The sequence below is a fragment of the Aotus nancymaae genome, unplaced genomic scaffold, assembly GCF_030222135.1.
Source record: "Aotus nancymaae isolate 86718 unplaced genomic scaffold, 86718_ANA_hifiasm-v0.15.2.pri h1tg000041l, whole genome shotgun sequence".
NCBI classification, from domain to species: Eukaryota; Metazoa; Chordata; class Mammalia; order Primates; family Aotidae; genus Aotus; species Aotus nancymaae.
In genome coordinates, this window is record NW_026988455.1 from 26,073,559 (window position 1) to 26,098,781 (window position 25,223).

Consider the following 25,223-nt stretch of genomic DNA (forward strand, 5'->3'; position numbering starts at 1 on the left):
CACAGGCCTGCGGTACAGACTGTCCCCTCTGGGAGTGAAGCTGGGAGGGTAGGAAATTAGTCACCCTTTGCTTTTTTTTGAAACGGAGTCTCGCTCTGTTGCCCAGGCTGGAGTGGAGTACAGTGGCGTGACCTCGGCTCACTGCAACCTTCGACTCCTGTGTTCAAGCAATTCTCCTGCCTCAGCCTCCCGAGTAGCTGGGATGACAGGTGCCTGCCACCACGCCCGGCTAAGTTTTTGTATTTTTAGTAGAGACGGGGTTTCACCATCTTGACTAGGCTGGTTTTGAACTTCTGACCTTGTGATCCACCCGCTTTGGCCTCCCAAAGTGCTGGGATTACCGGCATGAACCACCACACCCAGCCAAAATTAGTCACCTTTTATAAAATTGCTTTGACAAGTGATTGGGTTAAAGGTGACTATGATGGTTGTAAAGCACGTCTGCCAGTTTTCTTCTCACCAGTCAGCACTCTTCCCTGCCTGGCAATGGAGTCCAACTCTCCTCCCTCTGTTAGAAGGCAGCCTTGACTCCCAATGGACCGACACAGCATGACTTCCAAGGCCAGGACCTGAAAGGCAAAATGGCCTCCACCTGGTGCTCACATTGCAACTCTCACATTGGAAACCAGACGCCATGTTGCAAGGAAGCCCAGGCCACATGAGGCAGCCATGTGGAGGTGTTATGGCTGTGAAATAAAAATAAAATCTTAAGCCCCACTGACTGACTGAATATTTGTCTTGGCCAAGGAGACCTGGCCATGACAAGACAGGTCAGTCACACCTCAGTACACCCCTTCCTCACTAACCAATACCAGATTATTTTTCTTCAGAGTTAAACAGAAACTAGCCCTGAAAACAAACAAACAAAAAAACGGGAAGTCTCCTCTTCTGACTCTAACATCAATCAACCACTGTTACATTTGTATTTTTTGGTATTAGAAATAATTATTTTGTTTTACTTAACACCCCTCATCTGCACTTTTACAGACAACAGATGCAGACCCCTCCATGGGTCCCTGCTTGGAAGCAGCACATCCTGTGGAGGAAGATGCTGAGGTAGCCATCTGTAGTTGCTGAAAAGAAGTTTATTGCTATTTTCTTATTTTATGATACAAAATCAGATTTGCTTAAAACATCTCCCAGTCTCTTTAAAGGAATGCTAGTTAGTGGGAGGCCACAGCCGGTATCTTACCCTCAGTAGTGGTTTCAAGTAAGCCAAAACTATAAAAATCATTATGGCCAGGCTGTGTTGGAACAGAACACTCCCCCCGCTGGGGTCCTCAGCCTTGGATGTCAGCTTGGCCCCGAGGGGTCCCTACACCTGGAAGCTGATTCCATTGACTAGTCTCAAGATGGGCACATGTGGAGTTGCAGCTGACTGGCTGGTGGGGTCAGCCTGGCTTCCCGGTGTGGAGCCTGAGGCCTCACTCCTCGGTCACCCTAGTGCATATGCTGCAGGCTGTCGTTGCATTCCTATAGTCAGACCAGAGGCAGGCAGGGGCTGCCTGGAGTTCGCCATATGTACCATCACCTGGGCTTGGGGTGAGCTGGAGGAGCCACTGAGGCTCAGAGGTCTGGGGATCCCGGGGTCCTTGTCCATGCCGCAGGTCACGTTGGCCGGCTTGCTGGTGCTCTCGCCATAGTCTCTGTGGAGAGAGGAGGCATGAGCTGGCAAAAGAGTGAGGACAGCGTTTAACCCCCAGCTCCACACCTTCCCAGGTACCCAGGCCCTGGGCCTTCAGTGGGCCTGGGGCAACTGCTGCCCTGAGCATTGGGGAGCCTGTTTCCTCTTGCCAGGAGCTGCCCTGCACCCTACGGTGCACAGAGGCCACTCCATCTCCCTGCTGGGCCCTGTTGGCAAGTGGGTCCTTCATCCACACAACCAAGGCATGGCCCAGGAGCCAGACACTTGTCCAGCTAAGGTGTGGGAAGGGACTTCCTAGGGCTCAGACTGTGCAAAAACTACCAGGAGCCCAGCTGCCTGGCCAGGGCCTGGGACATCCCAGGCGGAGAAGGGACGCTGGGGAGCAGGAGTGTCAAGGGGAGGATAACTTCTGTCCTGCTAGGCCTGTCCTCTTTGGTGGCCCGGAGCTAGATGGCCCACCTGCTCCACCCTCAGTACTCTTGTGGCTCCCCCACCCACCCCCGACACAAACCAAGCCATTTCCCAGGCTGACCAGACCCTGGCCCTGCCTTGTCTCCGCCCTCCACACACACTAGCCTCTGCTCCAAGCAGGCTGCCTGGTGGCTCCCATCTCCAGCCCTTTGCATGTTATTTCCTCCCCTCAAAGGCTGTCTCTCTACCCTCCCAAAGCAGGCTCTCTTAGTCCTTTCACTTCTGGCATCACCTGTTCCAGGAAGCCTTCCTGGATCACTGTTCCTACCCACAACTAATTCTCAGAAAAACTTTAGGAAGTAGTAGGAATTAAGAAATGATCTGCTGGTGCAATGAGTAAGTGAATGCATCAGATCATTAGTGGAGAGGAAAGGCAGCTTCATGGAGCTAGGAGCCAGACCAACTTCACCTAGCCTGACTCTTACTGGTAGTGTGGGAGTCTACACAAGTTTCTTAACCTGCCTGGTTCTTCACCTGGAAAATGGGATAAAAGCAGTACCCACCTCTAGGTGAAAAGAGTTAATATTTGGAAGAGTTCAGAACAGTGTCTGGCACACTGCAAGTGCTGAGAAGTATTTATGAAATAAAAACAAGGTCAAAAGGCAAACCCCACCTTGCTAAAGGCAATTTACCACCTGTGGAGGCAGCCTGGGCCCTGCCTCGGGGGTGGGCAGTCCCAGCCCAGGCGTATCCCAAGTACCCTGCTAGAAGCCTGGGGTCCAGGACTCAGGGAACTCTGCCTCTATTGGCTGGGTAGCCCTAAGCAGGACCAGCCTTCTCTGAATCCCCACGAAGCTGGACTGAGTGCTTGATGTCCCCATGTGTGAGAGCTCCAGGAAGGGACTCTGCCCTAAGGGTCCCCCTCCCAATCCCCCCTCAGCCTCACCACCACTTCCTGCCTCTTGAGCTGACTATCACAGTGGCCCCCAAGACGGCCTCCTTCAGCCTCTCATGGCCCTATCAGGGCGCCTCCCTCCTGCCCTGGCTCTCTTACTCCCCAGGGGAGGTAAGCACAGCTCCCTACACAGATCTGTGGCCGTCCTTGGATAGGACACACACTTCTGACCACACACTGCAAGTCCCTGCAGTGTAAGAGCTGGTGTCTGTGGTGCTGGGACCGGGCAGATGTGTGGCCCCAGACAGCACCCCTGGGAGCCCCTCGGCCTCATGCTCTGGCCAGCAAAGCCCCTGCAGCAGCAGCAATGGCTGCCCTCATCCTGGACACCATGTTGCCTTGAGAAGCAATTGTTCCTTCCCCCTGTCCATGGGCACTTTTCCCAGTGATGACACAGGACGATCTGGCCTCGGTGCTGTAATGGGGAGTGGGGATCACAGGCGGGGCAATGGAGGAGCTCTGAACCTGCCTTCGGATATCTCACTACCCAGAAGGAAATGCATTAGCCACCAGAGCCCCAACAAAACTAAAATGAGAGGGAAAGGAGGCCAGGCACAGTGGCTCACACCTGTAATCCCAGCACTTTGGGAGGCTGAGATGGGTGGACTGCTTGAGACCAGGAGTTTGAGACCTGCCTGGCCAACATAGTGAAACCCCATCTCCACTAAAAATACAAAATTAGCTAGGTGCGGTGGCGGGTGTCTGTAATGCCAACTACTCGGGAGGCTGAGGCAGGAAAATTGCTTCAACCCAGGAAGAGGAGTTTCCTATGTTGACTTCACCCTGGTCAACATAGCAAGACTCTGTCTTAAAAATAAAAATAAAAAAAGGAAAGAGCCCTAATAAACTTGTAGCCTATCCGTGGTCCAGGTGCCCTCCCATAACACATAAGTAAGACATTAGGAGGTAATTCAGCAGAGAAAACAGAAAATGACCAATGCTAGCAATGCCACTGGTGAGCCAAAGCTGGAGAAAACATTCTCCCTCGACACTCATCAAAGAAATGCTGACGGAAACTACCTGTGCAACTTACAGCTACTATAAGAAACATGATAAGCAAATGATCCGCACTCAGTGATAATGCAGTTCCCAGAAAACTATGGCCGAAGTCACTTATGCCAGAGCTCCCAGAGAAAGGATCTGGTCATAACATATTCAGACCATCAGGCCTAAACAATGGATTCCCAGGATCGCCCCCAAGAGTGTGGTCTTGAAAAAGAAAAACAGCACTAAGCAAAAAGATGCTGACCATGCCTGACCACTCAGCAGGGAGGGTCTCACAGATGTTGGAAACTTTGGGACAATGGGCTACTATAAGGAATGACAGCCTGAAGGCCTCAGACCACCACGGTGACCTGGAACGTGCTACTAAGTGCAGAAGTCTCGTGGCAGCATTTCTGCTACATCCTTGGTGATGCAATGCATACCTGAAGCGCCAGGAAAGGAGATGGAAAGGTGAATTCCCTCCCTGCAGGGGCTGGCCAGACCCAGCACCGTGTTTGCAACCCAGGGCCACACAGATCACCCCCTCCCGTGCCTCAGTTTCCCCATCTGCATAAGGTCATAAGAGTGGCAATGACAGTATTCACCAAGCTCTCCCCCTGGGCCTGGCAAGAGAGGCACACACCTGGACTCAGGTAGCTCCAACAACTTGAGAGTGTGAGCACCACTGCCATTTCACTTTACAGGGGAGAAAGCCGAAGCACACGCTGTTACAGTCACACAGTGAGGCCACGAGGGATGGGACAAAGCACACTGCAGCCTCGAAAGGCTCCAGCGGGAGGGCCTGAAGATAGGGAAGCCAAGCTCAATGTTGTCATCTCGGTGCCTGCCCGCACCGCAGTGGCCAATCCGAGGGCTGGGCACGGAAAACTCAAGATGGGGCTGGAATATCTTGTGCAAGGCAGGAAGCACTCACAGACCGACGGCGATGGATCAGAAGGGCACAGGTCACGGCTTGGCGGAGCTCCCACTGCCAAGAACAACTGGAGCCCACAAAAAGTGTGCTTGAAAATAATGTGGGGGAACGGGCTCAAATGGTGGCCTGGCTGAGCTGGTGACCATGAGAACGGGAGGCAGGAGCAGGAGATCCAGGACAATATTTTACTTTTGTGTATTTCTGAACTTTTCCCAAAATAAGTTTCAGGAAAGAATATTCATGAGTTCACGTGATGCTAAAAGAACAAAACAAAATTGAAAGAAAGAAAGGAAAATAAAAACCAGCGTATCCTCATTCCTGATAGAAGGAACGTCAGAATTGCAACAGAATGAACAAAGTCACCATTCTGTAATGCCCAAGGCAAGAACGGATCTGGAGGATCACCCCTGCATGCTGAGACCGTGAGTCAGAGGCCGCCGAGGCAGCAGAGGGACCCTTAAGAGCCCTTTCCTCATGCTCTGACAGTGAAGTGACCTGGGGGTCTTTGCCTCAGCCAAGAGACCCCATTCCATGTGGCCTGTGTGGGCAGCCTGGCCTGTGGCTATGATCTGCGCACTCAGTCCTGCAGCAGGAATGCACAGCGGGGCCTGGTGATGCAGAAACGCCGCACAGATCCAGACAGGGGCTCCGTATGCGAACACTGACCTGGAACCCTCAGAAGACTATGCCACGAAAAACTGAAGGCCCATTCCAGTTTAAGGAGCTCAGAGACCTGGCGGCTGAGCCCTGCATGTGATTATGGACCAAAGGGTGGACACGCTTAACGCTGCTCATCAACTGAGATGTTCTCCACTCGACAGGCCACATGCAATCAATATTAGATTTCTGTTCAGTTTGTTGTTGTTGTTGTTGGTTTTCTTTTTGTTTTTTATGAGACGGAGTCTTGCTCTGTCACCCAGGCTCGAGTGCAGTGGTGCCATCTTGGCTCACTGCAACCTCCCCCTCCCAGGCTCAAGTGATTCTCCTGCCTCAGCCTCCCAGGTAGCTGGGATGACAGGTGCCTGCCACCATTCCAGGCTAATTTTTTGTTTGGGTGAAAACCCAATGGGGTTTCACCATGTAGGCCAGGCTGTTCTCAAACGCATGACCTCAGGTGATCCTCCCACCTCAGCCTCCCAAACTGCTGGGATTAAGGCATGAGCTATCACACCCGGCCAATCAATATTAGATTTCTGGACTCAGAAAAACAATGTCCTTGTATTGGTTCAGGGCAAAAAAAAATGTATGTGTATATTAAGAGAGAAAGAGAAAGGAGAGGGAGAGGGGATGGGAGGGAGAGCAAGTGATTGTGGCTCAGTGCAGAGCCCTGCTGGGTGTGGGTGGAGCGAACACGGGTGTATGGAAGCTTCAGGTTCCCTGGAGGATGGATCTTCCAGATGAAAACACTGCTGGGGGCAGCTCTGAGTCCCAGAATGTCACAGTCAGGAAGAGTGCTACAAGGACCACCAGCCTCTTGTTTTAGAGATGAGAATTAAGGTTCTGGGTGGGCCAGGTGTGCCCAGGCTCTCAGCATTTGGGAGCAGCAGGTGCCCCAGGGCCTGACCAAGCTGGACCCCTTGTCCCCCAGCATGCCCCCCACCCAGACCCAGGCTCACGTGGTGAAGCTGTGGTTGTCGTGTGCCTGGCTGGGCCCGCTCATGGGTTTGTTGAAGCGCTTGAGGCCAAGGTATGCAGCCTGCACGGTCTCCAAGTCCTCATCTCTCAGCTGGGACCACAGCTGGGCCGACCTGGAGGAGAATTTGGGAGGAAGGACTCTGAGCATGCACACCCTGACAGCAGTGGAAATGGGCTCCATGTAGGCCCAGGGCACCCTCTGCAGTACCAGGGCAGGCTGGCAAACCTCTCAAAGAGTCGGGCAGCGGATGTTTTAGCTGCAGTGAGGCACACGATTTCTCCCACAGCTAAACTCTGCCACTGCAGCCCAAAAGCAGCCACCCACCAGTAGACAATGAACATGGCTGTGTTCCAATAAAACTTTACTTACAAACACAGGTGGTGGAAAGTCCTAGGGCTGGATGGTGCTAATGGCTGCAGTACATCATGAACATACTTAATGCCACTGAATCATAGACATTAAAAAGGTAAGTTTTATGTATTGGTATTTTACCACAATAAAAAATAAAAACAATTAAAAAATAAAAACAATATATAAATAAATGACCATGGGGAAAATCCTGACAGAAAGCCAGACTTAGCTGGTGGGCTGTAGTTAACTTCTGTCTGCAGTGACAGTGACACCCCCTCAAGGTTTAAGGGGCGTGTTTGGCAGCCCTGCAGCCCATTAACACAGCAGAGTGCTGGGCATGGTGGCTCACATCTGTAATCCCAGCACTTTGGGAGGACGAGGCAGGCAGATCACCTGAGGTCAGGAGTTCAAGACCAGCCTGGCCAATATGGTGAGACCCCATCCCCACTAAAAATACAAAAAATTTGCCAGGTGTGGTGGTACATGCCTGTAATGCCAGCTTCTAGGGAGGCTGAGGCAGGAGAATTGATTGAACCTGGGAGGCGGAGGTTGTAGTGAGCCAAGATGGCGCCTCTGCACTCCAGCCTAGGCAACAGAGTGAGACTGCATATATATATATATATATATATAAAAGAATAAAACAATCCCACGTGAACCCATGGCCTGGCCTGAAAGCAGGGCCTTGGGGCCCCATGTGCCCCCCGAGCTGTGATGCTGCCCATGGCCACTGTGTGGGCCAGGAGCAGCACTTGGTATGATGGTGAGACGCAGGCCCAGAGCAGTGGTGGCAGGAATGTGTGCCCTGAGGGCAGTGCCAGGGTTCCTATGAAACACTCTGCCCTCTCCTCCTCTGATGGTGCCAAGAGGTGCCTCCTGGAAGGACCCCAAGACCATGAAGCCACCATACCTGTTGGAGCGCCGTTGCTCGCCCTTCTTCATGCACTTGAGAAGGCAGCAGGTGAGGAAGGCCATGGACATGAGCAGGATGATGGCGCAGCTCACGATGGAGGCGACCACGGCCACTTTGAAGCCAAAGGTCTCGTGCGGCGGCACCACTGTGTGGAGACAACCGCCAGCTCCTGGGCAAGGTTCACCCAGATCTGCCTGGCCCAAGGTTCGCCCAGATCTGCCTGGCCCAAGGGCTAGGGGCCTCAGAGGTGGTAGGGGTAGGTTCTGGGTGTGGACAGGGCCTGGCTGACCCTCAGTGAGCTGTGATGCATGGTAAGGGGGCAATAAGGTGCTGGGGGCTGAGGCAAAGATCTGTGCAAACTATATCTGGAGGTGGCGCTATCAGAGAAGACTCTCCCCAAGAAGTAGATATTTGAGCAGGGTGTGTAGGAGTATGCAGAGTGACTAATTGAAGGGGATATTTGAGCTGGTTTTTGTAGGGTGTGTAGGAGTTTGCAGAGTGACTTAATTGGAGAAGCTCTGGCAGGGAGTTCAGAGTGATGGCCTCCCTGGCTCCTACCCACTGGAGTCCTCCTTGAGGAATGGAGGAAGGGCAGGGCACAGAGAGGAGGTGACAACAGTGTTGAGGAGGCCTTGCCCAGCCCATGTGAGTTTTCACAATGTTGCCCCAAGCTGGCCACATTCTTCAGGGGCTTACATGCCTTCCCAGGTCACTTTCCAGGAAGGCCCAGAATACTATGTATCTGCTATGTGACCTTAGCTATGCTCCAAAAACTAGTTCCATCAGATTCTACAGATGTTCTGGGGAAAAAAGGCCCTGGAATCCTAATTTGAGCAACACCATGTACTCCCATGTAGGGGACATGGCCCTGTCCCCTGGTCCCCATTTCCCATGCTCCCTAGTAGATGCTGACCACCCAGGATGGAGACTACATTTTCCGGTGGTCACAGGGCCATGTTCTGGCCAATGGAGGATAAGAGGTGATGTGGAGAAACTACCAAGCACCTTTCCTGAGACACTGGGGCCTGCCCTTTGGCCCTGAGGCCTCTTACCCCATAACAGCTGCCTGGAACACAGCTGCTGCCACCTTGGATCATGATGCTGAGGCCATGCCCAGCAGAGCCATGACAGGGAAGGGGCCTGGCTCCTTCCACCTGGAGCCCACACAGGCCTGCCTGCCCACCATGAAGTTTGGGCTCCATCATGGCTAATCCTAGTATTCTGGGTTTTCTGCCTCTCAGAATCTAATCCTAACACTTGCATTCTCAGAGAATCACCTATCATGTGAACATTTTAAAGGCTCTGAGAAGTCCTGCAGCACAAAAGCCCAGAATCTGCCAAACGATTTTGACTCTGAGCCCTTTTTACGCATAAAACACATTAACATAACACGTGGCTTCATTTTGGAAATGTCATGTTGGGCATTGAAAAGGGACTATCTTGTGGACCCTTCAATGCTTGTACAACAAATACAATCAGAAAACCAGCCCCTCCCACAGGCTGGGAGCTCCAGGGCCAGGCAGGTCATGGCCTTCTAGGTGGCCAGTACTTAGGATTCTTGATACATGCAATATCCTATTAAAGTTCGCCATATGCACATGTATGTGAATGAATGAATGAACAGTTTCCTGCTTAACAGATGAAAAAGTGCTGGCTCAGAGAGCATGAGCAGCCTCTTGGCAGTGAGGAGCTAAGTTGGTAGCAGAGCCAGGATTGGATGCCCGCTGCTAGGCTTCGGGTCCACACTGCTGATGTGGCACTCGGAGGGCTGAGGGCTGACAGCCGGCTGCTGACTTGTAAGCAAGCTGTCAGTGTTGGGAATGGGACTCTACTGTCCAGGCTGCTTATGAGTGGACACCCATGCCATCCCTATCCACACCATCCTCCTGACAGGAAATGGGGCCATCCCCCACCCCCAGAGCCACCAAGCTGACAGAAGGGTCCTTACGTTTGCACACTGGGGACCCTGAAGACCACTCAGCGATGCTCCCCTTCCAGGTGCAGGTGAGGAGCCCAGACCCCACCATCTGGTGGTTGGAGGGGCAACGGAACATGAGCACGGTCCCCACGGAAGCACCATCGCCACGAAGGACTTGGAAGGTGGCTTGTGGGGGCAGCTGCAGCTGAGCACAGGTGCCTGGGGAGAGAGGCGGGTGTAAGGCATGGGGGCTGGGCATGCAGGGCAGGGCGGGACCCTGGAGGGTGGAGCTGGCACAGCATTGGGGAGCAAAGGGGCGGGGTGCAGCTCCAAAGGCCACTGGATGCTCTGGAGGTCACATGGGGCCATCCAGACCCTGGGACAACGCAGCTGGATCCCTCCATGAAGTAAACTCTAGATGTTGAGGATTGGAGTGTTAAAAAAAGCAACAAGTATCAGAAGACAATAAAAGCAAATATACCTTCCCTGAGACACTGAGACATGCGCATTATGATCTAAGCACAGCTCCAAAGGCAGAAATCAGGGGAAAAAAAAAGAGAGGGAGAGAGATCAACAGATTTGACTGCATACAAAGCAGAAAGCAAAAGCTTCTGCAGCTCCCTAATAATGGAAAACAACCAACTCGGGTGAAAAATTGGGGAAAAGATATTCGGAAAACATAGGCCAAAGGTTGGTTCAATAGCCTTCATTTATGAAGAGGTCTTACCCATCAGTAAAAACTGAATATTCCATTAAAAAAACCCCGACAAGTTCTAATTGTGAACAAGCAATTCACAAGGACACCAATGGCCCACAGACATGAAAAATACAGACTCACAGCAATTAAGGAAATGCTGATTCAAGGAAGAGCTCATTTTTCCTACGTCGATGAGGTGAAGGCGCAAAGAAAATAGACAATGTACAAATTGGCAGGGCCTGGGAAGCCCTGTTCCTGGGTTGGGGTGGAGATCCAACCTTTCTGCAGAGCATTTGGTAAATGCAGTAAGGGCCCTATGTTGCATATGCACCTTTAGCCACAGGAAATAAGAATGTGCTGCCAAGGTTTGTTCTATGGGAAGCTCACCTCAGAGCCACACAGAATAGTGAAAGGCTGAAACAACCCACGTCTCCAGCAGGAGGGAATGATTCCCTCACCCAAGTCCATCCAGACAGTAAAATACTAGAGAGCAGTTACAGCGATGTTCTTAAGTAAGGACACAGAGATGCTTTGGATACAGCAGCAATCAGGAATTTTTATAAAATTATAACAATGACAACAGCTGGGACTGAGAAGCTCACTGTGGCTGGACGCTGTAGCACCTGTCTTACATGTGCCATCAGCCGAGCCATGGAGAACCGTCATTAACCCCATCGACAGATGAGCAAACTGGGCAGAGGGTCTTACAATACTTTCTGCGGTCACACAGCTCTTATGCTGCAGGGAAGACTCAGAACCAGGCAAGGAGGCTCTGGTCTAACTTCACACACATTCATACACACAGACACACACACACAATGCACATGAATCATCATGCTCTGCGTATGTCAGCAGCTGGTTACTTTTCACAGCAGTGAAATGCTCCATTGTGCAGATGGGCCTCAGTGTGTGTCCCTGTTCCCTGCATCTGAGTTGCCTCTGGGGTTCATGGACGTTCAGTGAAACTGCTAAGGACATCCTTGGGCAGGTCTCCTAGTGTCCAAGTGCAAGAGGCTCTTCCTCCTGTGTATCTAGTATTTCCTGATTTTGGGGCATTGACAGTGGACTGCTGGTGCATCACAGGCGAAGAACAGGGAGAGCAGGCTGGGCTGGTACATGGTGTGTGCGGAGGCAGACTGACTGGAGGCAGCAGCAGTGAAGGGGCACCTGAGCATCTCCGTGCCTCTCTCCCTCTGCACCGGCAGGGACCAACACCCAGAAATGGGGGTGATGGTGGGGACAAAAGCTGAGGCATGTAGAGTCTGATGTACCCCATTATTCCACACTGACCTGCTACGACCTTCCTCTGTCCTCTGTGCACTGTATCAGGGACCGTGCCCTGGGTGCTAGGCATGGAAGTCCTACTGCCCACTGAGCCTGACGATGTGACCTAGCCAAGCTTCTGAGCTCCCCCAACCTGCTCACCATGTGGCTTCTCCTATTATAACTTAATTTAAATCAGCAGTCCCGCCATCCTTCAGTTGCTTGGGCCCCAAACCTTGAAACCTACTTTCTCAATCTATAACCAATTCACCAGCACACTTTGTGGACTCTAATTTTAAGATGTTTACCAAAGACATCTGCGGTAGGCTGCATACCATCCCCCAGATTTATTCATGTCCACCCAGGAGCAGTCACATGGGCTGGCTGTATGCCCAGGCAAGGTCTTCATCTCTGGGATGTTATCACTATTTCTTTTTTTTTTTTTGAGACGGAGCCTCGCTTTGTCACCAGGCTGGAGTGCAGTGGCATGATCTCAGCTCACTGCAACCTCCAACTCCCTGCTTCAAGCCATTCTCCTGCCTCAGCCTCCTGAGTAGCTGGGATTACAGGCATGCACCACCACATCCAGCTAATTTTTGTATTTTTAGTAGATACGGGGTTTCACCATGTTGGGCAGGATGGTCTCGAACTCCTGACCTCATGATCCACCCACCTCAGCCTCCCAAAGTGCTAGGATTACAGGCGTGAGCCACTGCGTCCAGCTATCACTCCATTTCTTACCCCACGTCTGAATTCACAAGCCCATCTAGGATGGAAATTGAAGGTGGTAGGGATGGAACGGGGACCCAGCACACTGTGTCAGGAGCCCCACCTGATGGTCAAGCCCAGCGGGGAGAATCTGCCCCATGTCAGCTCATCCTGGGCAGCCTCAACTCTAATCCCCACCCCTGCTGCTGTTGCCTCTAGTATCCCTTTCTCCCCACCCCAGAGTTGCAGCTGGAAATGTGATCATTAGGCCACTGTTTTTCTGTGGATTTGTTAAGTGGACTGGCTCAAATCTGATACAAAGCTTCAGTCAAACACATCTCAGCCCAGTGCGCTATTTAGTGCTTGGGATTCTTCCCAGGGCCCGAAGGTGACAATAACCAAAGCAGGAATATCAGCAACAATAATAATAGAAGGAAGAATAATGTCCAGGCCCTACTCTGTGCTGAGCGCTGCAGTGGCGGCTGGGCAACAGCACAGAAATGAACGCACGGGTTCCAGCCTGCGGAGCTCCCAGTCCACCTCCGCCATGCACATTTGGAGACCCAGGCAAGGGAGCCTGCCCTGGCCTCAACGTCAGCACAGCTATTGTACCCACCTTGGACTGGTGTGCAGAGGAAACAAGGTGCAATGCCAAGGCATCTGAAAGGTGGCTGTGCCTGGTACACACAAGGACAGGAACCATGGTGTCCTTGGAAGAACTGCCTCCCCCATTCTGCAGCCCCAGAAACCATGGCTCAGGGACACTGAGGTCACACAGCCAGTTTGTGGTTCTGCCAAGGTCAACCATGGCCACCCGGGTCTTCATCCCCAGGCTGCCTCCATCCTTTCTGCCCCTTCAGTGTCTGGGGAAGACTGACCTCTGGCCCGGGCAGGCCATTCTGACTGCTCCCTGTCTGTGGATCCTCAGCATCTGCACAGTTACTAACAATAACAGTGCATGTCTTCATGGAACATTCTGTTCAAGAGCACCCCACATTCCTTATCTGTATGATAACGGATAGGGCTCAGAGGAATAGGCTCACCTGCCCAGATGTCCACTGATAGCAGGGAGGGAGCTGCCCTCCAGCTAAGATTCTTATATTTGTAACATACATGTAATAGGGGATTCATATCTTCTCTACATAAACAGCACTTATATATATATTAATAAGCCAATGACAAAAATCAGAACAAAATGGGTAAATTAGAAAAGAAAAACAAATGGCTCAGCCAGGAGAGGTGGCTCATGTCTGTAATCCCAGCACTTTGGGAGGCCGAGGCAGGCGGATCACTTGAAGTCAGGAGTTCAAGACCAGCCTGGCCAACACGGTGAAACCCTGTCTCTACTAAAATACAAAAATTAACCAGGTGTGGGTGCCACATGTCTGTTACTCCCAGCTACATGGAAGGCTGAGGCAGAATTGCCTGATCCCAGGAAGCAGTGGTTGCAGTGAGCCAAAATCACACCACTGCACTCCAGCCTGGGCGACAAAGCAAGACACCATCTTGAAAAAAAAAAAAAAAAGAAGAAGTAAAACTATCTCCATTAGATGTCATGATTTTGTATATATGTAGAAAAGCCTCTGAAATCCACTAAAAACTATTATAAATAGAAATGAGTTCAGCAAGGTTGTAGAACATGAAGTCAACATACAAAAGTCAATGGGATTTCTGTACAGTAGCAGTCAGCAAATTGAAAATTAAGAAAAAATTTTATACAATAGCATCAAAAAGAATTAGTTATAAATTTAATAGCAGAAGTGCAAAACATATATGTGAAAACTACAAAATGTTGTTGAAAGAAATTAAAGACCTAAATAAATGGGAAAACATCCCATGTTCATGGATCAGAAAACTTAATACTGTTATGATGACCATATATTATAGTAGTCCCTCCTTATCCTTGTTTTCACTTTCCATGGTTTCAGCTACTGGTGGTTCCACAATCAGAAAATAGTACGTCATAACAGTTGTGCTTTGGGGCCATTATTAAGTAAAATGAGAGTTGCTTAAACACAAGCACTGGGGATCTGACAACCCAGAGGGCTACTAAGTGACTTACGGCAATCCCAGGCAGGATGCAGCGGGATGGGTGAGATTTCATCACACTACTCAGAGTGGCTCACAGTGTAAAACTTACGAATTATTTCTGGCATTTCCCTTTACATCACAAGACCTATATTTTTCATCTCAATTCATCTCATCACATAGGCATTTTATCATCTCATGTCATCTCAGGAAGGGTAAGTATAGTTTAATAAGATATTTAGAGAGAGACCACATACGTATAACTCTCATTACAATATATTGTTATAATTGGTATAACTTATTACTAGTTATTGTTAATCTTTCACTGTGTTTAATTTATAAATTAAACTTTATCATAGGTATGTGTGTTTAGGAAAAAAACAACATATATAAATATCTGAAGTTTCAGGCATGCACTTGGGGTAGGGGGTGGTCCTGGAATGCATCCCCTTCAGATACGTTGTATCTACTATATTCATTGAATCTACTGTATTCCCCAAACTGATATACAGATTCAACAAAATCTCTATCACAATCCAGCTGCCTTCTTTCCAGAAATCAACAAGCTAATCCTAAAATTCATATGGATATGCAAAAGACCTAGAATAGCCAAAACACTCTTGAAAAAGAACAAAGTTAGAGGGTTCACACTTGCCAATTTCAAAACTTATTACAAACCTAGAGTAATCAAAACAATGTGGTACTATCATAAGGACAGACATAGAGATCAACAGAATAGAACTGAGAGTCCAGAAGTAAACCATTGCATTTACAGACAAATGCTTTTCAACAAGGCTACCAAGACAATTCAACGGGAAAAGAATAGTTTTTCAACAAATTGATGCTGGGACAACTGAAGCTGGACCCCTAGCTCATACCACATACTAAAATTAACTTAAAGTGAATCAAAGACGTAAGAGTAAAAGCTAAGACTATGAAACTCTTAGAAGAAAACGTAGGGGAAAATCTTTGTGACCTTAAGCAATGGTTTCTTAGATATAACACCAAAGACAAATACCAACAGAAAAAAGAAAAAAACAGGAATTATCAAAATGAAAAATGTTTGTGCTTTAAAGGACACATTCAGTAAAGTGAAAAGACAACTTAGCAATAAGAGAGAAAGTACTTGGAAATCATGTATCTGATAAGAGGCATGTGTCTAGAATATATAAAGCATTATCACAATTCAATTATAAGACAACAAAATTTTTAAATGGTCAAAGGATCTGAACAGACATTTCTTTGAAAAAGATAAATTAGCAGCCAATAAGCACAAGAAGATTCTCAAAATTATTAACTTTCAGGGAAATACAAATCAAAACCACAAAGATGTCTGTCAAAAAGACAAGCAATACCAAGCACTGGCTGGGTGTGGTGGCTCACCCTTGTAATCCCAGCACTTTGGGAGGCTAAGGCGGGTGGATCACCTGAGGTCAAAAGTTCAAGACTAGTCTGGCCAACATGGTAAAACCCCGTCTCTACTAAAAATACAAAAATTAGTGGGGCATGGTGGTGGGTTCCTGTAATTCCACCTACTCGGGAAGCTGAGGCAGGAGAATCACTTGAACTTGGGAGAAGGAGGTTGCAGTGAGCCAAGATCATGCCACTGCACTCCAGCCTGGGTGACAGTGAGACTCTGTCTCAAAAAAAAAAAAAAAAAAGACAGACAATATCAAGCATTAGGAAGAATGTGGAGAAATTGGCACCTTAGACCCTACTGGTTAGGAAACAAAATGGTGCAGCGGCTTTGGAAAACTGTCTGGTGGTTTCTCAAAGAGTTAAGCACAAAATTACCACATGATCCAGTAAATCCACTCCTAGGTAATCAGCCAAAAGAAATGAAAATACCTGTCTATACAAAAATGGGTACATGAATGTTCACAGCAGCATTATTCATAATGGCCAGAAAGTTGAAACACCTAAATGTCTGTCAACCAATAAGTGAATAAACAAAATGTGGTTTATCCACACCACGGAGCACTATTAAATCATCAAAAGGCATGAAGTGCTGATCTATGCTGCAACATGAACAAACCTTGAAAACACTGTCAAGTGAAAGATGTCAGACACAAAAGGTCATATGTCACATGATGACATTCATATGAAATGTCCAGAACAGGCAAATCCAGAGACAGAAAGCAGATTAGTGGCTGTCAGAAGCTCGGGGAAAGGGAAAACTGGGAGATGACCGCTAAGGGGTATAGGATCTTCTTTTGGGGTGATTAAAAACGTTCTAAAATTGACTGGAGTGGCCGGGCACAGTGGCTCACACCTGTAATCCCAGCACTTTGGGAGGCCCAGGAGGTCAGATCACCTGAGATCAAGGGTTCAAGACCAGCCTGGCCAACATGGTGAAACCCCATCTCTATAAAAAATACAAAAATTTGGGCTGGCGCAGTGGCTCACACCTGTAATCCCAGAACTTTGGGAGGCTGAGGCGGGCTGATAACGAGGTCAAGAGATTGAGACCATCCTGGCCAACATAGTGAAACTCCGTCTCTACTAAAATACAAAAACTAGCTGGGCGTGGTGGCGCACACCTGTAATCCAGCTACTCATGAGGCTGAGGCAGGGAAATCGCTTGAGCCTGGGAGGCAGATGTTACAGCAAGCTGAGATCATGCCACTACACTCTAACCTGGGCAACAGAGTGACTCTGTCACAAAACAAAAAAAAAATTGACTGGAGTGACAGTAGCACATATATGTGAATGTATTAAAAGCTACTGACTTCTACGATTTAAATAAGCAAATTGTATGGTATGTAAATTATAGCCCTTTAAAGCTGTTTAAAAAATATGAGGGAAAATACGTCAATTAAAGAAATGCACATTTAAAACTGAAGACACTCAATTAGGTGCAGTGGCTCACGCCTGTAATCCCAGGACTTTTGGAGGCTGAGGTGGGTGGATCATGAGGTCAGGAGTTTGAGATCAGCCTGGCCAATATGATGAAACCCCGTCTCTACTAAAAATACAAAAAGATTAGCCAGGTGTGATGGCGGGCACCTTGTAATCCCAGCTACTTGGGAGGCTGAGGCAGGAGAATCGCTTAAACCTGGGAGGTAGAAGTTGCAGTGAGCCAAGATCGTGCCACTGCACTCCAGCCTGGGCGACAGAATGAAACTGTCTCAAAAAAACCAACCAAACAAACAAAAAAGAAGATACTCTTTTTTTGCTTCTTATCTCTGTCAGGGTTAAAAAGACCAGCCCTTCAGATTGCGGAGGCTGCAGGGGAGAGGTGCATAATTTCTAGGGGCAGCACACAGAGTGGGGAGGGCCTGAGCAGCTGCCCTGCCCTTCAGTGGGATGGAGGGGACAATGGCCAGGGCTGAGAGCAGCAGGAGGCAGAGCCTCCCAGGGATGCTGGGCCGATGACGGTTGACACTGAGCATACCTGTGTCAGGAACAGCTCTCACCCCTGGCCTGGGCTATTTCCTATAACCCTGGGCTGACTCTTGCCGGCCTTGGGTCACCTAGCTCCCAGTGGCACAGCTAGGTCTTGAATTCTGTCTCCAATGTTTTGGCTCTTCATCGACTACCATGCTCCATATGCGCAGACATCAGTGCAGGAATGAGTAAATGAATGAATGCATGAACAAATGAATGGAGGACTGGCAGCCTGACCTCACAGATAAGAGTCATGACCGGCACTCCCAAAGGGCCTGGAAACACTTTGCTTCTTCAAAATCTTGGGATCTGGATATGCACTGTTCTTCTGGCCAAGGAGGTGGCCATGGGATTTTGGAGCCCTGGCAGACACATCAGGGCAGCCACGGGCCGGCCACGTGCCCCCTTCCCCAGGCCTGCCAGGCGGCCAACACTTCCCAGTCCTTAATTTAGAGCTGCGACTTCTGCATTCCTCTGTGGCTTCCCAGCCCACTGCGGCCCTTGCAGAGAGGAGGCCCCACCAGCCAGAGGTTTGGGAGCAGCTGTTGGCGGGCGGGAGGGGAGGCTGGTGAGGGTGAGTGTGTCCAGCACCCATAACAGTGCCTGGCTGAGTGTCTGCCCAGTGAGAGGATGAATGGATGAATGCAAATTTATTCTTTAAAAATAAAACTAGAACTTCATTAGAATAATGCGATGCCTGGAGGGGTGGACCAAGGGATGGAGGCAAATGTGAGAAAGTAGGCACAGCGAAATCTGAAGGGTGGAATCGAGCTGGCTCAGCCTGCGTGTGCAGGCATAAAATGATTTCAACTCTGCTGCACGTTCGAAAGAAAAATGCTGGGGGAAGACCCTGAGCATCCCCACTGCTGACATGTAACTGACCCCCTAGGCACCTCCCCTTCCCACCCAGCAGGGTCCCAGGGAAGGGGTGTCCATCCCACTCCCCATCCAAGACCCAGATACTAACCACTGCTGAGCCGTCTAGACATGGGGCTGATCCCGGGACTTATTCTACCAAGACTGTGTGTCACCATGGGAACATAGCTTCCTCTCAAATAAGACAGATGTGACTGCCAGGGCCTCCCATGCACCCAAGGCAGCCAGGCCCAGCTCTGGAGCCAGAGGGCTGGGGTTTGGGGGTCATCCCAGCCTTACAGGAGACCCTGATCACTTCACCCTGGGTCTGTGTCTCCACCTACAAATACCACAGCAGGCAGAGGGAGAGAGGACTGGATGAAATGATGATCATCCCAGCAAGGTCACCTCCACAGCTGACTTCCTCTATGTGTGTCTTAGAAGGGGCAGCCCCTCCCCCTGCCCGCCCATGTGTTGTGCTGAGCCGGTGGGGAGCTCACACCTAACCATGTCTGAGGCTGACCAGTCGGCTCTCGCCTAGCCATGTCTGAGGTTGACCAAGGTCCTGTCTTTGTTCATCTGTCAAAAGCCACATCCTGTGTTCTCAGCTGCCAGGTTCTGCTATAGTGAGGGCTCTTGTCTTCAGCAGGTGGTGGATTATATGTCACAGTGAAAGGCATCAACAAGGGGGCAAACTCGGCCCCTCCCCACATCCCCAGAGCCTGTCCTGCCTGCATCATTGAACCTCACAAACGTGGGGATAAAGGGTGAAGTCACCACTCGCAACCAAAGACAGGGGACCAGCCAGCGCATAACACTGACCTACAAGAAACCTGGATGTGCCGTCAAATTAAAAACTCAAAGGTACAAAACAATTTGGAGTACAAGCCTGGTAAAATTGATGCCAGCCCCCAACTGTCTATGAGCAGAGAAGGATGGTGCCTGGTGGGGCTGAGGGGCCTTATATGCAGTCCTGGCATCAGACCCTGCATTTCTTTCCTTTTTTTTTTTTTTTTTTGAGATGGAATCTCACTCTTTCGCCAGGCCAGAGCGCAGTGGCACGATCTGGGCTCATTGCAACCTCCGCCTCCTGGGTTCAAGTGATTCTCCTGCCTCAGCCTCCTGAGTAGCTAGGATTACAGGTGTGCACCACCACACCCGGCTAGTTTTTGTATTCTTAGTAAAGATGGGTTTTCACCATGTTGGCCAGGATGGTCTCAATCTCTTGACCTCATGATCCACCCACCTCGGCCTCCCAAGGTGTTGGGATTACAGTTGTGAGCCAGTGCGTCTGGCCCAGAGCCTGCATTTCTAGCCATCTGACCAGGAGGTCCTAACGTAAATGGGCTGCTGGAATGGCTTTCCTTTACAGGTCAAGCAGAGTGTCTGGGGAAAGTAACTGGTAGGAGGGAGAGTAGGATGAGTCCTTGCTCAAGGCTCACAGCCCTGACCTGCCTCTTTGGGGCGGCCAGGAACTCCAACTTCCTCTAAACCCTCAGCCAAGAGGGCACAGAGAGGCAAAGTCATGTTTCTCTGCCCTCTCCTGCTGCAGAGGCCACAGAAAGAGAAGCCACCAATGAGGAATGCCCCCCTTAGCCCCCAGTCAAGTGGGTAGGCTTCCTGGAGGGCTAACCAGTAGGTTCCCGGGGTCTGATCCTGACAAGACCCTTCCCAGAAGCAGGTCCTGGACTTGGATTTCTTACCTGTCTCAGCCTCAACTTCTCCATCTACAAAACTGGTGACTTGCCCTCCTGGGGTAATTAGCCACATCCTGAGCAGCCCAGGACATGAGCCCTACTGGGGGCCTGGGTCTCAATCCTCAAGGCCCCAGGGAAACTTCAGCCCTTAGCCCCTGATCCCCAAAGTCTGCAGCATGCAGGAGACCTTCAACCCTCCAGGCCCCAGTGGGGTCTCCTGAATTCCTGTCCCGAGTCTGGGAGGCCAGGAAACAGTTTCTCTGGGCTGGCTCCATTTTCCAGATGAGGAAACTGAGGCCCACAAACCTGCCCAAGACCCCGTGGTTGCACAATGGCAGTGCAGAGGGTAGGAGCCTAGACTCCTGTCCCCTTGGGGTAGCCCTTTCCATAGGATTCACAGTGAACTGGCAGCTAGGAGAGGGCACAGTGCCAGGAGCTATGGTCTATGAAGTCTATCTGCACCCACCCACCTCCCAGGGACATTCCAAGTAATCGTCAGGGCATGGGGATGGAGTTGGTAGATCACCCTTGCCTCTAACTACTGCAGAGCCAAATCCTGCTCACACAGAGACACCCGGACTCCCAGGGGACCCAGGGCCACCCCTTACTGACCTCCTGGGCTGCTCCCCATGCCTAGTGCCTGAGAGGCAGATCCCACCTGTCCTCTCCCCTGCTTCAAACACTCATAAACTCCCATCTGCCCGCAGATGGCCCTCCTGCGCCTGGCCCCTGCAGGGGACCCCCCACCACAGCTGTCCTTGAGGAGCCCATTCCCTGAAGCCGGAGGCAGAGGCCTTACCTCCCTGGATCCGCCCTGCCCTCCAGCCCCACCCTACCTGCCTACTATACCTCGGCCCTTGGTTTTGGTTGCCCTTGGTCTGCTGGCCCAGCGCTGGGACATTTCTTACCTGGTACCCTTCAGACCCCTTTTTACTACATGCATGTAAATCTTAAAGGAGAGGGAAAAACAGCAGAAAATGGATTTGATGCAAACAAGATACAAAATAAAAACATGAGGTCCTGCCTGGCCCTCCCATGGCTCAGAAGCAGGTGGTAAGGACCAATGGGTACCTCAGGGCCACACCTGTGGGATGCCCCAGCTGCCCTCAGCCCACGTGCCACACCTGCTGCCACAGTTGTGCTTCCTTCCTCCCTCCCTGGCCTTATCAGAGGGTGCAGGCCTAACCAAGGTAGGTCCTCATCCTCCCAGCCCATGAGGCCATCTGGGCGTCTGAGAATAATGGTGCTTGCTAATCTTTTATCTGGAACCTTGGACCCCAGGCTGGCCCTTCTGTCCTCCCTCCTGGCATTTGCCACACAGCCCCTATACCCTGACCTCACTTGCTGTGGGACCAGGTAACTAACTATGTTCCCTTTTATGCTGGCTGAGGTCGTGGGAGAGAGGGTACCCGAGGGACAGAGGCATGCTGATGGACCCAGTCTCACCTGGACTTGATTCCCATCTGCCAGTGAGTCCTTGTGTGACCCCAATCTGGGTCTCAGTTCCTCCAAACGTGAAATGGGAACCCTCAGGAGGAATTTCTCAGTTTAAAGGGGGTGACTTGTGCACACAGAGGTGCTTTGAGAACAGGACCCCCAAGACCCTGGCAGTGGGGACAGGGCCTGACCCCAACACTACATGTGGGTGGCCCATAGCCCTGGCTGTGTGTCTTCAGGTAAGTCACCTGCCCTCTCTGAGCCCATCTCCACAGGGAGGGTGGGCACAGGCTTCAGAGTCACTGTGGCCTTGCATCTCCAGGCCGAGCAGCAGGGGGGCCTCCGGGTGTGGAAAACACACTCTCCTCTAGAACAGAACTGGGCTAATTCTAAATGAGGAACGTGTATCTCCACATCCCTGGCAGAAAACCGAGGGTCCGGAAACCTGTGCCTCTTATCAGCAGCTCTGTAAATGCCAATGGGCAGCAGAAGACCATAGCCAGGCATCATGGGGTCTGTCTGCCTTGCTTTGATTTATACAGGCGCTCATGGGGTCTCAATTTCTCTTCTATAAAATGGACATAGCCCAGTCCTGGGGCAGGAGTTCAGGGGTGAAGTCAAGATGGCACCTGCAGAGCATGCCTCCTGCTGCCCCCTCTCCAGGCATTTCCAGGGATGCCAGGGGGTTACCTCTAGCCACTGGAACCCTGTGTTCCTGGACAATCTCCCAGATCAGGGAGTGCTGAAACTGCCCTGGGAGCAGGGCCAGGGGCCGGCCATGCAACAAACATGATAAACTCCTGCTCTCTCCCCCATGCCCTGCTCTTCTCCCCAGGCGCTCACAGAAGGAGAGGGAAGACCCCTGCCTCTCAGGAAGACAAGTCTGTCCGCACTACTGTGCTCTTCATATCTACTCTAGAATAACCAGTGGTAATGGCGCATTTTAAAGATGTCGGGAAAAACACACACCCCCGTATTACATTTTTGGTTTTTGTTTTGTTTTGAGACAGAATCTTGCTCTGTTGCCCAGGATGGAGTGCAGTAGGATGATCACAGCTCACTGTAGCCTCGAACTCTGGGCTAAATCAATTTTTCCACCTTTCAGACTCCAGAATAGCTGGGATTACAGGCACATGCCACCATGCTTGGCTAACTTATTTGCATTTTTTGTAGATATGGGGTTTCGCTATGTTACCCGGGTTGGTTTCGAGTTCCTGGGCTCAAGGAATCCACCCACCTCAGCCTCCCAAAGTGTTGGGATTAGAGGTGTGAGCCACCGCTCCTGGCCATTGCTATTTTAGTGTCAAATCCTCTCCAAAGGGTACCAGCCCCCCAGCCTCTCACTTCATAGCACATTTCACAGAGCAAGAGACTAAGGTTCCATGGCAGGGGAGTGATGGAGTCCACATGATGGCATTACCCCTGAAGCAGCTCCCCAGGCGCCACTGGGCCTGTCCACAAACTTGGGGGCAGGTATATAGTGGGAAAACTGAGGCACAGAGGTGCAGTGACTCACCCCGGGTCACAGAGGGGATTCTAACCCAAAACTCCAACAAGGGGCCAGTGCCTGGGAAGTGCTCATGTCGGAGAGGAGACTGAGCAGGTGGTCAGAGGAAGAGCCAGGGGCAGGCAGGGTGAACAAGAGCACAGGGTGCTGGACTAAGCTCCATTCCCAGCACAAATTCTGAGGCAAACAGCCTTTTGTCTGCAGACACACCAGAGCCTCCAGATACTCGCTGGCCTTGGGCTGACCTTGGGCAAGTCAAGGCTATCCAAAAGGCACTGGCAACCCACTCCCCCAGGCTGTTGTGCCAATAGAAGTCGCTCCTCAGGCAGCACCAGGCCCTGGGCACGCCTTCCTCAAACACAGCAGCAAAGTGCTCATCACCCCAACACCAAATTAGGGAACTCTGGACATTAGGCTGCCAGAGTGTCAAACTAAATAAACCAAACCCACCAGCACCAGGAACAAGTCTCAGCGCCCACTTTGCTGAGCTGCACACCTCTGCTTGGTGAATTAACTCTCTGGGCTGCAGTTTCCCCATCTGTGAGAGGAAGCCAGCCTCCTGCCACCCTCCTGCCAGTTCCCTGGGGCTGCAGGCTGACAGTTTGACTGGGGCCAGCCCACCCCACTCTGGGCCTCAGCTTCCTCCTGTGCAGAACCTAAGCCCAGCAACGCCTGAGACACTCAGGACCCTCAGGCCTAACCCTCAGAGGCAGTGGCCACGGGAAGTGAGCTTTTGGGATATCTGAGACCCAGAATTCCGGTTTGGTTCCATTTCTAAAAGGGTTAAACTTTATAATCATTCGCGGGGCAAGGCCAGCATTCGAACCCTGGAGCCTTGGCCACAGGAGGTGAAAGCTCTTCAAGCACATTCTTGAAATCAAACACTTAAAAGTAAAATAAAATGCAGCCTCTCTTCCTTCCGGAGGCCTCTGAGCCTCAGAGACAGCCGCCGGATCCCAAGCCTGGCTACAGGGTGACCTCGGACAGCCACTCTCCTCTCGCAGGCTCAGTTTCTCCATCTGAAAAGTGGAGCTCCGGTGGTCACCAAGGAACCGTGAAGATGACACCTACCTCAGGCGCAGAGAGGGCGCCGGGCTCGCCCCTTCCGCCCCGCGCCGCCCGCCAGGTGAGGCCAGTTTCGACTTCCCCCGGAGGGGCGCGGAGGGGCCTGGAACCCGCGGCGTGGAGAGGCGTGGCCGGCTGCAGTATCCGCAGGCGCCCGGGACCAAACACAGGGACCAAGGCGCAGCGGCCACTCGGGAAGGGGCGCGCGGGCTGCTGCGTGCAGTCGCCTGGTTTGGAACCGCTAGCTACCAGGCTTCGGCTCCACTAGGGCGTTCGCTGGGCGGGCAAAGGGTCGGGGAGGTTCATCCTCAGGGCGGATCGTGGCTGTGACCCTCCACCCACGGCTGGGCGGCCCCGCAACACCCTCCCCTCGGCTTTCCCATCTGTGAAATGGGCGCAGAGCCCCGCACGCGGCCACGTGGCCTCAGCCCTCACCTGTGCGGTTCCCTGGGGCAAATGTGGTGACCCCGGCCCGCCCCCGGGGCCTCGCCTTGCCACGGAGGGTGGCGGCCGCCCCGCGCATCCTGGGCGCTCCGCGGCGCTTGGCCGGGCCTCCCGGGGCAGTGAGCCCGGCTTGCGGGGGCGGGGCCTGGGCGGGGCGGAGCACAACAGGCCCCGCCCTCCACGCCCTCTCAGGGGCGGTACCATGAAATCTTACAGGCCACGCCTACACTTTGGACTGGGGCCGAGGTCCTGGCGGAGACGGGGGCGGGGCGGGACGGGGACGGGGGCGGGGGCCCAGCGGGGCTCAAACTCCCAGCGGCGTAGCTGTCCGAGCAGAAAGTGTCACTCCTCCGGGGCGTTGCACGCGCGGCTACCTCTGCCCAACACCCTT

The 25,223-nt window shown here is 51.5% G+C and overlaps 1 protein-coding gene across 1 annotated transcript; it reads right to left on the reverse strand.

Moving 5' to 3' along the window:
* Window positions 1-1,065: 1,065 nt before the first annotated feature.
* SUSD3 (sushi domain containing 3) lies at window positions 1,066-24,953 on the reverse strand. The gene is made up of 5 exons (XM_021671906.2): window positions 24,824-24,953; window positions 9,775-9,963; window positions 7,824-7,971; window positions 6,546-6,677; window positions 1,066-1,646 (listed from the first exon to the last, which is right to left on the reverse strand). The coding sequence occupies exons 1-5, from the start codon at window positions 24,909-24,911 to the stop codon at window positions 1,436-1,438; spliced, it is 768 nt and encodes a 255-aa protein (XP_021527581.2). The 5' UTR covers window positions 24,912-24,953; the 3' UTR covers window positions 1,066-1,435.
* Window positions 24,954-25,223: the final 270 nt, after the last annotated feature.